Genomic DNA, 15,254 nt, shown 5'->3' with positions numbered 1-15,254 from the left:
AATGGTTGATTTATTCTAACATTTAGAGGGTGTAGACTGCCATCATCTGCAGCGTAATTATGAAATGGGGCAATCTCAAGAACTCTTCCTGCAATAATTTTGATCAATATTGTTATCGGTCCCATCCATTTTATTTAAAGCTCAAATATTTTAAAAGAACCAAGTACATAAAGGCTGTTTGATGAAATAATCATTAAAAAATTTCACTAAAAGCCCAAATATTTTATCACGTGTCGTACGAGGGTATTTAAATGCTATTTAACCCTCTGTTCCGGCGGATATTTTAACCTTAATCTTAGAACATGCATAGTCATAGTAAAATTTCTATAACTTTTTTAAAAATTAATATTTTTAAATGCGACTTTGAATATAGTACTCACAAATAATGTCAGCATTTCTTCTTCTTGTGATATTCCATAAAACATTTTCCTTTGTGGAGTGGAACGCCACAAGCTGAGCGCACATACCTAGTCTCTTTCCTAATTTTTCTTGAAGCACACACTTCGCATCTTCTGGTGTGTTATTTTTTCTTCCCCTTTCCAATGATAGGGATGAGATGATGTCTACCAAGGTCTCTCGAGAAGCGATGTGGGTGATCTCTTGAAGGAACACGCTCTGTTGGCTTATCTTCGCCATCCTCGTCTGAGGATGACTCAACTGACTCTTTACTCGCTGCCCACTCTTTGGCGATCTGGAACAAAAATCCTTTGAAACGAATGCTACTTGAATCATTTAGAGTTTTATAAATCCTAAAAGAATTGAAAAGGGCACAACTTTGATCCATTAATATTTAGTCTCACAATTGTTGCAGGCAGGAATTCATTTTGGTTTAATCCTTGCTAATACATTCAACCAATTTGTGCATTCTAACAAAATGACACAAATGTAATTCTGGCATGCATACTTTCAAGGATGCGACATCCTCGTATCTATCATGGAATTTTAAGCACCACGGCTTCACCTGCCAATGCAGGAGGAGGAATAGGCAGCTCCATCTCCCATAACCTCTAGGGCGTTACCGGTATGGGGTGATTGGGCGCCCTCGTCTGGGGCTCATGATGGCCACTCCGGTACTCGGGGGATTTGGGGGTCCTCCCCTAGAAAATTTTGGGAAATTGAAAGGTTGGAAATAGATTTTAGCGCTATTCTGGCTCTTTAAAAACTAGATTTAAGTAAAAAAAAATAGCAACATCGTAAGTTAAAGTTCTATGAAAAGTAATATCATTTCTTCTGACACCTTTACTTTATTTATAATTTTACATAACATTTTTCTGTAAGTAAACCAAAAAATGAATAAGTAGAATTTTATAATTGCAAAAAAACTTTGGTTCTAGTAATCTGAGTCTTTTTGAATGCACCTGTCATGTAAGCTTCAAAAATTAACGCTCAATTCTGCCCTCCTCCCCCAAAGCTCGGGGCCCTCGGTGATTGCCGAGCTGACAACATTCATAATTTAACATGTTGAAAACGATATCGCCTACGAAAACACTAGTAAACTTGCACAGACATAACCAACCTCAGAGGTGCACATGAGATAGATAGCTTCCGTTCACCATCGTATGTGTAATTGTATCGAAATAAATTCAAGAAGAGGAAAAATGATATGAATTAACCTCATACGGTTCATACAAGGCAATTGTTAAAAAGCATTGCAAGGCACCGTGAAAGACAATTTTTCATGCAGCAATATCCGTAGTCGAGCCTAAAAGATGGTTATGTTAATAGTGGCTCTCAAATTAAAATAATTATTCGACCAGTTTAGCATATAAATTTCAAAATTAATTATGAATATCCATAAATGCCAGCTGTCTGCACTGTAAGCTGTCATGGCGGAACTCGGAACGACGGGCAAATATAATTACGAGCTTGGCGAACTCTAGAAATTGGCACTGGCCAAAAAAACGATAAATCTGTAACTTCAAATTAATTTATGCAATTTTTTATTATGTAAACACCGAAATTATAGTTTCCCATGCCGTTAGTGTAGATCAGTAGGGACTCATTTGTTTATGACGTCACATTCCGCTCGCAGAACACGAACCGAGGGTTGCGCGTAGACGCGCGCAAGAGTAATCAGTAGTGATGAGCGGAACTGTGATTTTCGGATCACTTCGTTACCTGTGACTGCTACTCATCAGTAACGGTGATTCTTAACTGTGATTGCGATCACCGAGGTGAATCACTCTTTAAAGTCATCGGTGATTTGTGGCGCTGCTATTCCTGCTACTTTGTCCAATTCCAAGGAATGAGCTCTTCTCAATAGGAACAAATAAACTTATAGAAAGTTGTAAAATTAGACAAAATATTTTTTTGAGGGAATAGTTCTGATTCCGAGTTTATATTACAACAATAAAGTAAATTTGATGTGGTAGAAGAATTGATAAGGGGCAATCATTTTTTGTACGTATTTATAATCAAACCATCATAATTCAAAGCTTCAGCTGTATATTTCGCACAGAATGTCTTATTTATCATTAAATATGAATAAGACGTCGTTATTTTACTGTTGGTAGCATCATGGTAGCTGCCGAAGCTAACTTCACCGTATTCACAGTCGCAGTGATTTCTAGTATTTGGTGATTCAATCACCGGCAGTGACGGGCAGTGATTTCGAGCATTCGGTGATTTTGTCACCGGCAGTGATCGGCTACTTCTATTCAATCACAGGTGGCGATATATCGCATATCACTTGTTAGTAGCCAGCGCTATCATCACCGAATCCAGTGATTGAATCACCGATCACGGTGATTTCGAATATTGAATCACCGACAGTGACTGCTACTTTTCAGTAACGGTGATTCAATCACAGTTAGCGATATATCGCTCATCACTAGTAATCAGTGGCACCATTTGAAATATTCGTGGTGGTGAGTGTGGCAAGCTGTACCTCTCAGGATAAGTGTGTTCAACATGGGTGAAGAGACGTCTCTGGTTGATTGCTTTGATGATTTGATAGCACTGCAAGAAATATTGATCGATGATTCGGAGCAAGGTACATGTGGATTTGAAATTCAATTATCATTGTCTTGTCAAGAGAAAAAGGAAGTGTTTAGTCCGGTACATTTGACTACGGAAAGGGGTCGTTTAACCCCTACGTCGTCCCAACGAACTAAAAGGAATAACTTATTCCAATCGTCAATATTTTAAATCTCATATACGATTATCTTCTACTTTACATCCTTAATAACTTGGCCTCAGGGGTGCCGGCTTGCAAAAAATATTGGGGGGGGGGGGGGGGGGGGCAAACCGGGGATCTTGCCCGGGAAATTTTATAAGTAGTGAGTTTTAAGTTTTTTAAGGATTTTAGAAGAGTCATATGATCAACATGAGAACCCTGATAACTCGAATCTCGATATCTGGACACTCCGGGGAAAATCGGCAAGCCTGACACATTTTTTCCTCACACCCATAACGAATTTTTGAGGGGGCTCGGGCCCCCTCAAGCCCCATGGAGTCGGCGCCATTGCTTGGCCTATATAACTCATTTGGGGCTCTCCTTTGCCTTTCTTTCCACCCAATTGACCTTCCTCTTCATCAGGTCATCGTGCGTCCAGTGATGTAGCCACGGGGGGTTTTCCGGGTTGCAACCCCCCCTTGAGCCTTCAAAAGAGTACTCCCGGACACCCCACCCCCTTTGTCGTGGTATTTTTTCCTTACACCCCGGAAGGGCCCCGAGATCTCTGGTAAACCCCCTCCCCATTTCAAAATCCTGGCCACGCTACTGCATGCCTCATGATGTGGCCTATTTAGGTGTTCCGTCATCTTATTAGGATCTGCTTCTTCTGCATGCTTTCTATGATGCCCATGCCATGTCCCCACAAAAGATCATGCACAAATTGTAGAATCTGATCAATTGTTCCTTAATTCTGTGCTTGTAATCTCAGCTGTAAGTATATTTTTCTTGAAGAGAATGCCTTCTTTGCTTATAATTATAATAGTAGCGGGCGTAACTTTGTGGAAATCCTTAATAGAAGGAATAATAACTATTTCCACATGGTAATTTATTAAGACCGACCATGGTTTTGTTACAGCTTAACATGGCGAATGAACTCCGCACCATTGCCGTTAACAATGACTACGAAGAAAAATTAGTGTACACCATTTTCCGGCGAAAAAGAACTCGGATGGCAAGGTGTCTAATATTTAAAACGCAAACTTTCCTGGGAGGGTTCTCCTAAATGGTGCTGAATTCCTTTCCTTTTTTGGGAATTTATCGTTAAAATTGCAGAGACTACTCCCCAAGGAAAAAATAAGGCCAGCCTTTTATAACTACCGTACACTAAGGAGCATGCTTGGATCTCCATAGGGCAAGGAAATCCCGAAGGAACGGAGCTGAGTGTATTGCCTCAGTTGCACCTACACAATTTACATCGGCTTAACAGGGAGGAATTTTTCCATCAGATGGCCAAGCACCAGATGTGTCATAGACAGCCCGGAAAGATAGTTCACATTTTGCAAACCATCTTATTGACATGGGGCACAATTGTGACTTCACCCCTACTATTCTTCACTTTGAGGGTAGAGATTAGACACCTTGGAAGAGCTGGAAATTTTAAGCCACTGGAACTCATACTCGACCACCTTTACCCTTCTTGCTCCCCCCTCCTCCACTTTCCCACTTACTCATCCAACCCTCCACTCACCCCACCCACAGTGACGCCTAAACCAGCTCAAAACCCAACCCCTACCTCCCCCTAACCAACAGCTTCCGGAAATTTCCCTTCCCAACCTTCTGCTATATATACTTGTCAATTTACCTGTAATTCTTCACCTTGATAATGTTATGCTGTAACGAAACCATGATTGGTCTCAATAAATTACCATGTGGAAATAGCAAAGTTATTATTCCTTCTATTTCTTCTTTACTTGTTCTAAATATCAACTGTTTCTTTCTCACTTAATCCCTTGGTGGTCTCTAGGCTTCTTATATAGGCAGCAAAAGTTCTTAAAGCTTATTTTTTCCTAGTTTGATGCTTTTTTTTGGTACTTCTTCTGCTCCATTCTAATATCTTTCTTTTTATTATGTTACAGCTTATGTATTTTTGTCAGTATTTTCGAGTATTCATGTTCCTCGCCTGCAATCCTGTTGTCCTCATCTGAGAATTATTCAGCTCCCTACTCCATTCTTCTGTAGCTGATTCTGGGCATTATCAAAGCGTGTGTTTTCAGGCTTGTATTTAGTTATAAAATCGTCTCACTTCTCTGCTATCTTCTTTTTGGGAATATGAATGATGTCCTGCTTGATGTCCATTAGTATACATATCTCCTGTCGAGTTTATTTTTCAGATGGATTTGTTGGCCTTGATTATAGCCTTCTCTCTTGAATTTTCCTGCATAAATAAAATCATTTATTCCCTCTCGTTGCTGTGTCAAATTTTTTTCTTGAGATGCTGATGACTCCTGTGTCTTCCACTATTCATTCTCCTCTTTAATTTTTTTTGCATTGATAATGTTTCTTTTGTATAATTCTTCTTGGGATTTTATCTATCACACCACTTAATCTTTGTTTTCAACAAGATAATTTCCATTTTTGTTCCATCCTGATAGTAATGCATCTTGCACCACGGGCCAGGGGCCCTGCTAGGAACTAAGGCTTGGGGGGGTTTTAGGGGCAACTAATACTGGGGGTATGGAATACCCGCTGGGGTAAGCAGGAAGTGCGGGGGCCTTCCCCCAAAAATTTCAAGGTAAAATGGTTCAAAATGGTAAGTTTTACGGCTGTGTACATAGTTTGATGTTTTCTTTGAGAGTCATCTGTCTCCCTAGTATTAGTTACAAAATTTTTCATTAAAAATTACATTAAAATATTCTCTATATATTCTCTAATATTCTCTAAGCCATGGGGAAGGATTTATCCCTCAAAACCCCCCTTTGCTGTACCACTGCCAGTGCATACCTTGGATCAAAACTAGGAGGGGGGGGGGGCAAGCCATGATCGTTGGACTTGTAATATTTTAGCATGGAAAAGGTGAATGAGACCAACATTTTAAGAAAATTATAAGTGTTTTATTAGTTTTTAAAATTACTTCTTTGACAAAAAAATTTCATTTTAATTACATGTCTTACACTATTATAATTTTTTTTGGGTTTAACTAAAATTTGTAGAAAACTTTCCTTTCAATTCAGTCCTGATTTTCCTTGAGCTGTCCCGATTTTTGCTTGAAGAGGGGGCAGCTGTCCCCTCCTGCCCCCCCCCCCCCTGTTGGGTACGCCCATGTCTTGTACATTCCTTTCATCCTTGACATAGTTCCTTACTACAAGGGCGTACCTAGGATCAAAACTAGAGGGGGGGGGGGCAAGCTATGGTTTTTCAAGTTGTAGGTAAGATTTAAAGAAAGGGTGAATGATTATTTGCCTCAAAAAATATTATTTTCCTTAAAGACATTTGTGATTTTTTCTTCTTCAGCTGCCCCCACCTACCCCACGCTGGGTATGCCCATGCCTCACTATTCTATAGGCAGCTTAAACTTTTCCATGTTTTAGGTTCTTTGGATGATCTTTAGGTTCTTCATCTATGTTTCCCTAGCATTCTTTTATTTGTGACATTTCATTCCTTCTTCTGTTGTGGTAAGTCTGTCATCCTTCCATTTTCTCATTCTTGTAGTATCTTATTTATTAATATTAGGAATTTGATTTTATTGCAGGATTCAGAAACCAAACTAAAGTGTTTAGCCCTCTGTACTCCATATGAGTTCTTCTTCTCTGAGAATTGAATGTTTCATTGTATCCTAGAATTGTCTGCAGGCTATTTTTATTGCGTACCGATGATGATTAACTTGGGCACTCTATTTTACATTCGATTTTCTTGTCGTGTAAAGACTTTTTTTGCTTTAAAAAAGCAACATCAGGAGTGATCATTGGGTTCTCGCCAAATCATATTTATACCAAATAGAAATTTATCATGTTCCCTCTCTTCCAGGTTCATTAACTCTTGATATACTGCTTGTTCATTTTGTGAGGGGCCCGTGATTTAACTTGATCACTAATTTTCTTCTTAAAATAAGCAAAATGGGTTTTCCTACTGAGTGCATCGCTATTTGCTTTTTGATGTGAGGCAGATAGGAAATTTGAAGATCCAAGTGTGATGGAGTGGAATTTTTCCATATTGAAATAAACAAATTCGTGACAGGAAACTTTTCAGTTCACATGCATGTGAATAAAAACTAAACACTGCTACATTGTTGAAAGACAAGAACTTGCAATCCTCATCAGAATCTAGCTCAGGCAGGGGCGCAGCCAGGAATTAAGGCTGGGGGGGTTAAGGTGCAACTAATACCGAGGTGTGTGGGGTGTGGAATACCCACCAGGATAAGTGGTAGGTGCGAGATTAATAAATTGTGGAATTCTAAGATAAATGGTTCAAAATGGTGAATTTGACGGATTTCTGAGAGATATTTTATTAATACTTACACTATTCTATTAATAATATCAATCCAATTAAGTAAAATGGATTAAACGTAAGCATTTCTCTGAGCTCTGGGGGTGGTTTTAACCCCCAAAACCCCCCCCCCCCTCACTGCGCCACTGAGCTCAGGAGCATCTTTACTCAGACCCCCATCATATGATATATGTACATTGTTACATTTCACAATGCCTGCCAATCACCAATGATGAATTTAGCTTTCTGCAATAGTCAAGTGAAATTTATAGGTGATCTCTTAAAAGGTTTACCGATGTGTGTGATTCGACATAAAAATATCAGTGTATGCAACCCCCTCAATACTGAAGCTCCCTCTGAGCAAATTTCAGACTAAGTGCCTGTGTCTCACTGTAATATTTCCTCCATAACTAGACAACTAAGCACCTGTTGCTTGCCTCCTAAAGCATCAGTCACCCGGCAACAGCATCATAAGCGCAATATATTCCAATTGGAGAGCAATGATTCCTCCTGTGACTGATGCTCAATCTAGGAGTGTGTGGTCACATAGACACATGGTGCAGTGAGAAAACTTGGTATAGTGGAAGAAAACTAAATACAGTTTTGAAATCGGCATGCCCCTTTTACACCGAAGCAGCTCAAAAATTGAAGTCAACAGGTACTGTGTTTAAAATTGTTCCCCAGTGTAATTATTCTTAAAATAAAAAAAAATTGTGAATGTCATTTGTCTTTTTGTATAAGTTTAGGTAGAAATGACTGAAAGAAAAGTGTGAATGCTATTGTAAATGTTTTACTCCGAAAAAAATCAATTTGAATCCTGTCAATGGATGAAATGACCTTTCTTGCTGTTACCATAGTGTCTTTATAGTCACAGTAGATGTTAGCAGGCCCCTGGGCTGCAAGCGAGTATAACTACAGTGAAATGCTTTGATTCAATGTTTAAATTGATTAATAACATGCCAGAGTATTTTTTTAGCATTTGGTAGAAAATGTAAAATCCAATATTTTTAACCTTTTCCCTACTAACCATGAAAATATGTGGCAGGACGTTTCTTGACCTGGGAGGCGAAAGCAGCAAATTTTCATTGGAGATTTTCCAATGCAGGCGAACCAAAGCTAAAAATATAAGTTTCCTTGCCTCTCCATCTTATATGACAGTCGCAGGTTTGCGAAGTCATGGTTTCAGGACCTAACTAAGCGGGACTTAGGCCGTACCCTTAAAATCTGGGAGCAGGTACCTGGACCCCCTGTCTCATATTACCCCTCTTGGTGATAGGGGACCGCGGTCATACAATTGTTCATTCAATTCTTTGTCTTTTGAGCAGCATTTACAATGTTAGAACGAAATTCTACGATAAATATGAACTTATATCTCGATTTCATTATAAACATGAACATGGAAATTGTTGCTGCATTAAATGCGTTCATGTTGATGGTAGAGCTTTGTTCAAATTTTGATAATTCTCAGAATCTAATGAGGAATTCAATTCAAAATCTGCAATTTACGTGCAAGCAACAATAGGGTAGTTCCCATCATCAAACAAAACGAAAGGCATTGATTGTGATTCGTTACCTACCATTAGTGTATTCATAGTACACAAATTATTTGGTTTCAGTAATACCGGTTTAGACGAATGGCAAGGGTCAATTTTCTCCTCATTTGAAAAAGGCCAGATTGGCGCCCATGCGATGCCACTCCACGTGATGTCTCAGGGACCTAGTTTCTATACGAGTAGATAGGATTTTTACATCGTCTGAGGTTACCGATGCATGCATGAGGGACAGAGCTCAGGGAAACATGTCTTAATAATCACCTATTAAAACTGGCTAAGGTCGGAAAGTTTTCCTCGTTTGATAAGGCATTAATAATCCTTATTTAAGCCAAGCCCTACCAGCTAGCATGGTACTCTGCTACCTGCTAGCATCCTGCATCGTATCAGCACTCAAAGCCTCGCCCCAAGGTCACCTCACTTGCAGCAGTGGGAACCAGAACGACGTCACACGGGAGTTTTCCTGGCATTCATACTTACCCGTTGTGTTTTCGTGCCCTTGAAAATTTTCACTTTTCATTAAATCGCGAAAAATAGATATCATCATTTTAAAATCTAAAAGCGTGAAATACGTACTCCAGGAGTAATAATCTTTTGATTTAGGCAATAAAAAAATAATAGGAAACCACCTTATTATCCATACAGCTAATTCATATAAATAAAGCATGATTGACCGTGAACCAATGCCACTGGTTGGGTCATAAAAACCCGGAAAGGAGGGAGCCCAACTACCCTCGGAGTCCCAGGTAATGCAAAGTCCCTAGTGGGAGGAGTTGAAAAAGGTTGTAGCTGAGTGTGTGTGATTATCGGCGAGACCCTTCTTAACCCTCCGAAGCTCGCGCTGAGCCTGCTACACTCACTTTAGTAGTTCTTGACCAATTCTCAATAATGCACTTATATTTTCTCTACCTTTTCCTTACTCTTTAGGCTACGTTTTACATGCGCAGAATGTCCCGATTAACCTATCATAAGGTTGGAATATGATACTTTTGCTTCGTATGCACGTGGTGTGAGCCCCTCAGGTTTTACGCAAGTGCTCGCGTTACAGTTTTGATTCTCACTCTTAGCCTATTCTTTTTCTCTGATCGCCTGTATAGACACAATGTAGGCTGTCATGGATAACCTCTAACACTATACTCCTAGTAAAGGTTCTTTTTCTGCCAAATCAGCTTAATATTTTGAAAGTCATAACTATTTACATGGGAGAATGTCTGAGAAGCTATTGTTGCTCTTCCTACTGTAATTACAAGCGCGCTATAGTTGACACAAAGTAAGCTACTAGTATTGATTTCACACAATGTTATAAGTTATGGCTCGTTAAATTACACCTCTTCTCGAAAAGTGTATTCACTTCGCCCCACGGCGGCCATAAAATTCGGAGGACACGGTCATTCTGATTAGAGAGTGCACAGATATTGGAGGTACTCTTCTCGCTGAAGTTTCAACTGCACCAGTTTCCGCCACAAAACCGTGAGTATTCTCTTTCAGCATTCTGGCAGTGATTTTTTGATTGCGAAAATTATAGAAAATACAAAGAATAACAGCAAAGACGACAAAAAATGATAGGATAGCTGCAATTCATGAGATATTTGAAAAATTTGACAGTCAATCGTAAAAGTTCTCATGTTATTGGTGAATACCGAACCATTTATGAGAAAATTGTGGATTTTCGAGGTCTTTTTGCATTCCAGCAATATATCCCAAGTGTGCCCAACAAATACAGGATAAAAAATTTTGCTTTGCTAGGTAGATGCTGGAATATTTTACACTTAGAACTTTGAAGTGTATGCTGGTAAACAACCTGATGGATCGTTTTCGGTCAACAACAGCCCTTCTGATATCGTGAAGAGGTTATGCTCCCCATCAGCAGTACTGGTAGAAGTATTTCGATTGATAATTTATTTGCCAGTGTTTGTTTAGTAAATGAACTCTTGAAATTCTGACTTGCCGTGATTGGAACAGTTCACAAAAATAAGTGGGAATTGCCTACTTTTTTTCGTTGAAACAAAAAATAAAAAATCCAGTTTATTTGAAATCTGTAATTTTTTTTGTGTCATACACTCCAAGAAAGAATAAATTTGTGTTTATGATATCAACCATGAACTATAGCAAAAAAATGATGAATGTAGTGGAGATGAAAGAAAGCCAGAAATGATACCTTTTTATGACATGACAAAATCGGGAGTAGATACACTAGATCAGTTATGCACGGCATACAATGTATCAAGAAATGCACGGCGTAGTCCTATGCCAAGTATTAAAGTTTTGCTAAATATTGCTGTGGTAAATTCCTACATTTTTTACCTCGGAAACAAAAACTTAGAAGTAAAATCTCAGAGAGCGTAATTTAGGCAATAGTCAGCTGGGCTCGTAGATGAACACGCGTAAAGAAGGGGAACCATAAAATCGCTCCTGAAAGAGTTAGGGCTAATTATAAGACGAGCCTATCAAGAGTAACAGAATAGATTAACCAAAGGCAACTAAAAAAACAGAGAACCCAAACTTCACTGGAATTTAAAAAATGTGTGCAGAATGTGGATGCACGAAAAATATATTTAGAGGGTATGTCTGAGAAAATATTGAAAAGTGTATTTATCTCGAGCATATGCAATTATTGTATAGTGCATGCTTGCAGAATAATGTTCATTGCTAAATTTGCCTTATAATGTTTTTTTCTGTCTTAATATTAACACTGTGTAGTCAATAAATCAATAACAAGTAATGGTAATCTGTATTATATCACACTTGATATGAAGAAATAATTACATATTTTATCAGATGTAAATGGACTTGATTTTCATGAAATGGACCATTTCAGCATTATTAGTTTGATTTAAACAAAAGAACAGGAAATATAATCGACTTTAATGGGTGAGGACTTGAAAAAGAATATTGAGCGTGACCGGCTCAATGCGAGTAGGTACTCGCGTTCCAAAAAGGGGTGAGAGTCCTGCAGGGTTAACGAATGTCCTGCAAAAATGCTCCGTACCAGGGGACACAAGAGTCTCTTGGAGCTCAGTCCAGAATTCGTGCTAAGAAGAGAACTTCAACGTCTCGAAAGGGTTAAGCTGAATTGACTTACCATGCATAAGCTGCACTGCACTGTAGCTAGGAATTACGGCTGGGGGGAGTTTAGGTGCAACTAGTACCGGGGTGCGGGGGGGTATGGAATACCCACCAGGATAAGTGGTAGGTGCGAGATTAATAACTTGCGTAATTTTAAGATAAATGGTTCGAAATGGTGAATTTTATGGCTTTCTGAGAGATATTTTATTAATCCTTACACTATTATATCAGTAATATCAATCCAATTAAGTAAAAGGATTAAAATTAAAAATTTATCTGAGCTTTGGGGGGGGGGTGGGTTTTATCCCCCAAAACCCCCCTCGCTGCGCCACTGCTGTAGTTATACTCTCTCACCACCAGAAGCATAGGGATCCTCTGGAGTGAAAATTAAATGGAATGATGTGATTTTATAGACTGTGGTTTTACTTCATATATGACTTCTTGTGAAATTTGGATTTGAAGCTTGATAATGCGGAGGCTCTACGTGTGCTGCAATTTATCCACTTATTTTATCTGGTTCCAGAATTTTTGCAGTTTGTCATTAATCAAGAGGACTGCAGACTTCAGTGGTGTGCCGCAGTAGAAGAATGTAAGAAGTTACAGGCTGCCCTTGAAAAAACACAGAAGGCTCTTATTGCTTCAGAAAATTCTCTTCATTGTGCCCGAAGGATGCTGGACAAGGAAAGGCAGAGAAGAAGGCAGTTTGAAGAGGAGAATCTTGCATTGGTAGGATTGCTTTTTCCCCAGGATAATTCTTTATTTTTATTTGGTGGCTAACAAATGACTCTTCTTTGCAGGAACGGCTTGTAGCCCGAATAAGGGACTGTCATGTTCCACTACAGAATCAACTCAATGAAGAAATTGAAGAGATTTTGCATTCAGCTGCAAGGAGTGCCAGAAATAGCATAGCTGGATCTCTTAGACTTAGCACCATTTCTGATGCAACAGGTTGGTTGATAACACTTGGGAATGGTCATTTTCTTGTCTTGGATCTGCAACTTGTTTTGTTATTACCTTTTGGCATCTGAATAAGAAAATTACCTCAGTTTTTGGTCTATCACTTCAACTTTTTAAGCCACAGGGGACCCTCTTTTTGTCTCATGTATCATAAAAAATATGCAAATGAAGGGAATATAAAGGAAAATCTTACCTTATACAGTGTCCATGCAGGAACTTGGTAGATAATCTATTAAAAGGTATGGTTTACCGATGGGTGTGAATTGATAAAAATTAAGAAAAATCCACATTTGCAACCTGCACCACAACAAAGCTTCCCCCAAGAAGCAAGTCTCACCAGTGGCGTAACTAATGGAGGGGATGAGGCGATAGTTCCCCCCCCCCCCCAAAACCTCAGAGAAATGAAAAAAATATTTCATACTATTATCTAGTTTTGACGTATAATAACTGCATCTGCTTAAAGTTAAATTTTTAAATCGAAATGAAAGTAAAATGTTATTCCAGACATGTCATTTTTCAAAAATTCTCCCGGACCCCCATTTCCTGGGGGGCATTGCCTCCCCAGGCCATCACATCCCCCCGAAAGCATATTCCTAGTTTCACCACTGGGTCTCACTGTAGTATCTCCTGCATAAATAGATTGCTACACACATATGTAGCTTGTCTCCTCTGACGTCAGCCACCTGGTACCAGTCTGATAAGGCTTGTGTCAGCCATTTGGAGAGCAATAATGATGATCGATGCTCAGTCTAGAAGAGAGTAGTCACAATCACATTTGGTGAAGTGAAAAACTTGACATGCTAGAAGAAAACTAACTAAAGTTTTAAAATCAGCATGCTTATTTTAGCATGAAGTAGCTCAAAATTTGAAGTTATCAGAAAGTTTGTTAAAAATTGTTCCTCAGTGTAATTCGTCCTATTAACCTTTCACATTACCTTACCTTACCTATGTGGCCACTCAAACCTCAGGAGGTTTTTGGCCTCACCAACAACATGTCGCCATTTATCTCTATCCGCCATCCATTCTGCATCTGCTCTCATCTTCCCTAAGTCCCTTTTCACTTGGTCCTGCCATCTTAGTCGGGGTCGCCCAAGCGGACGTTTTCCTCGGGGTTGATTTTCAGATACCATTCTTAGCATGGACTCATCTTTTCTCCTCTTTACATGACCGGCCCATCTTAATCTCCTGCTTTTTATTTGCGCTATTATATCCGGATCTGTATATAATTCTCTGAGCTCTTTGTTGGTTCTGATCCTCCATACTTCTTCTTCATTAATAGGACCATATATTGTTCTGAGGATCTTATTTTCAAAAACTATCAATTTCCTCTCCTGGTTTTTTGTTAAAGTCCAGGTTTCGGATCCGTAGAGTATTACTGGTTGTATTATTGTCTTGTACAGTTTTGATTTAGTTTTTCTTGACAGAAGTTTACATTTTAGCAATGATTTAAGAGCCCAATAACAGTTGTTCCCGAGAAGTAACCTTGCATTTATCTCTACCTCCTCTTTATTTTCCTGTTCTATGGTTACTCCTAAGTATTTAAAATTTGTTGTCCTTTCAAAGGTATAATTTTGGACTTTTAAAGCCTCTGCTTCTATGTTTTCTGCGTGTCGACCAACAATTAAGTATTTTGTTTTTTCTTCGCTAATTTCTAATCCTACTTTTTTGGTTTCTTTTATCAGAGACTCTGCAAGAGTTTTTAACCCATTTGCATCCTCCGCCAATAAGGTCACGTCATCTGCAAAAGCTAGCAGATTTATCTTTTTTCCGACTTCAATCCCCGGTTGTTGCTCCTTTACGGCTTTAAGTGCATTTTCTAATGACAGGTTAAAAAGCAATGGTGAGAGTGCATCTCCTTGTCGTACCCCCGTGGCTACATCAAAACTTTCTGAAAATTCATTATTTATCTGTACTTTGCAACTTGAGTTTTCTGTACATATCTGAGCCAGTTTGACTAGTTTGTTTGGGATTCCCATTCTCCTGAGATATTTCCACATTTGGTTTCTGTTGATACTGTCGTACGCCTTCTTAAAATCAATAAAGAGGAGGTGCGCATCTCTATTGAACTCCCAATACTTTGATAAGATTTGTTTAATGATAAAAATTTGATCAATCGTAGACATTTGTTTTCTAAAACCTGTCTGGTGCTCTCCTATAATTTCTTCCGAGTATTCCTGTATTCTGTTATACAGTATTTTGGACAGTACTTTGTAAGCCGTGTTTATTAAAGATATTCCCCGATAATTGCTGCATACTAACTTGTCTCCTTTTTTATGCAGCGGGACTATTATAGAGAGGTTCCA

General features: G+C 38.9%; 1 protein-coding gene across 1 annotated transcript in view; it reads left to right on the top strand.

Annotated features, from left to right (window-relative positions):
• The first annotated feature begins 2,838 nt into the window (after nt 1-2,838).
• The window catches only part of LOC124164912 (rac GTPase-activating protein 1-like), a 38,562-nt gene continuing 26,146 nt past the window's right edge, over nt 2,839-15,254 (top strand). Inside the window, exons 1-3 of the mRNA XM_046542141.1 lie at nt 2,839-2,992; nt 12,518-12,720; nt 12,792-12,942. Coding sequence (XP_046398097.1) covers nt 2,911-2,992; nt 12,518-12,720; nt 12,792-12,942 — 436 coding nt within the window. The 5' untranslated portion in view covers nt 2,839-2,910. The remainder of the gene's footprint in view (nt 2,993-12,517; nt 12,721-12,791; nt 12,943-15,254) is intronic.

Source organism: Ischnura elegans, chromosome 9, assembly GCF_921293095.1.
Source record: "Ischnura elegans chromosome 9, ioIscEleg1.1, whole genome shotgun sequence".
NCBI classification, from domain to species: Eukaryota; Metazoa; Arthropoda; class Insecta; order Odonata; family Coenagrionidae; genus Ischnura; species Ischnura elegans.
The sequence above is the reverse complement of the archived record's forward strand: the minus strand, read 5'-3'. Positions and strand labels throughout refer to the sequence as shown.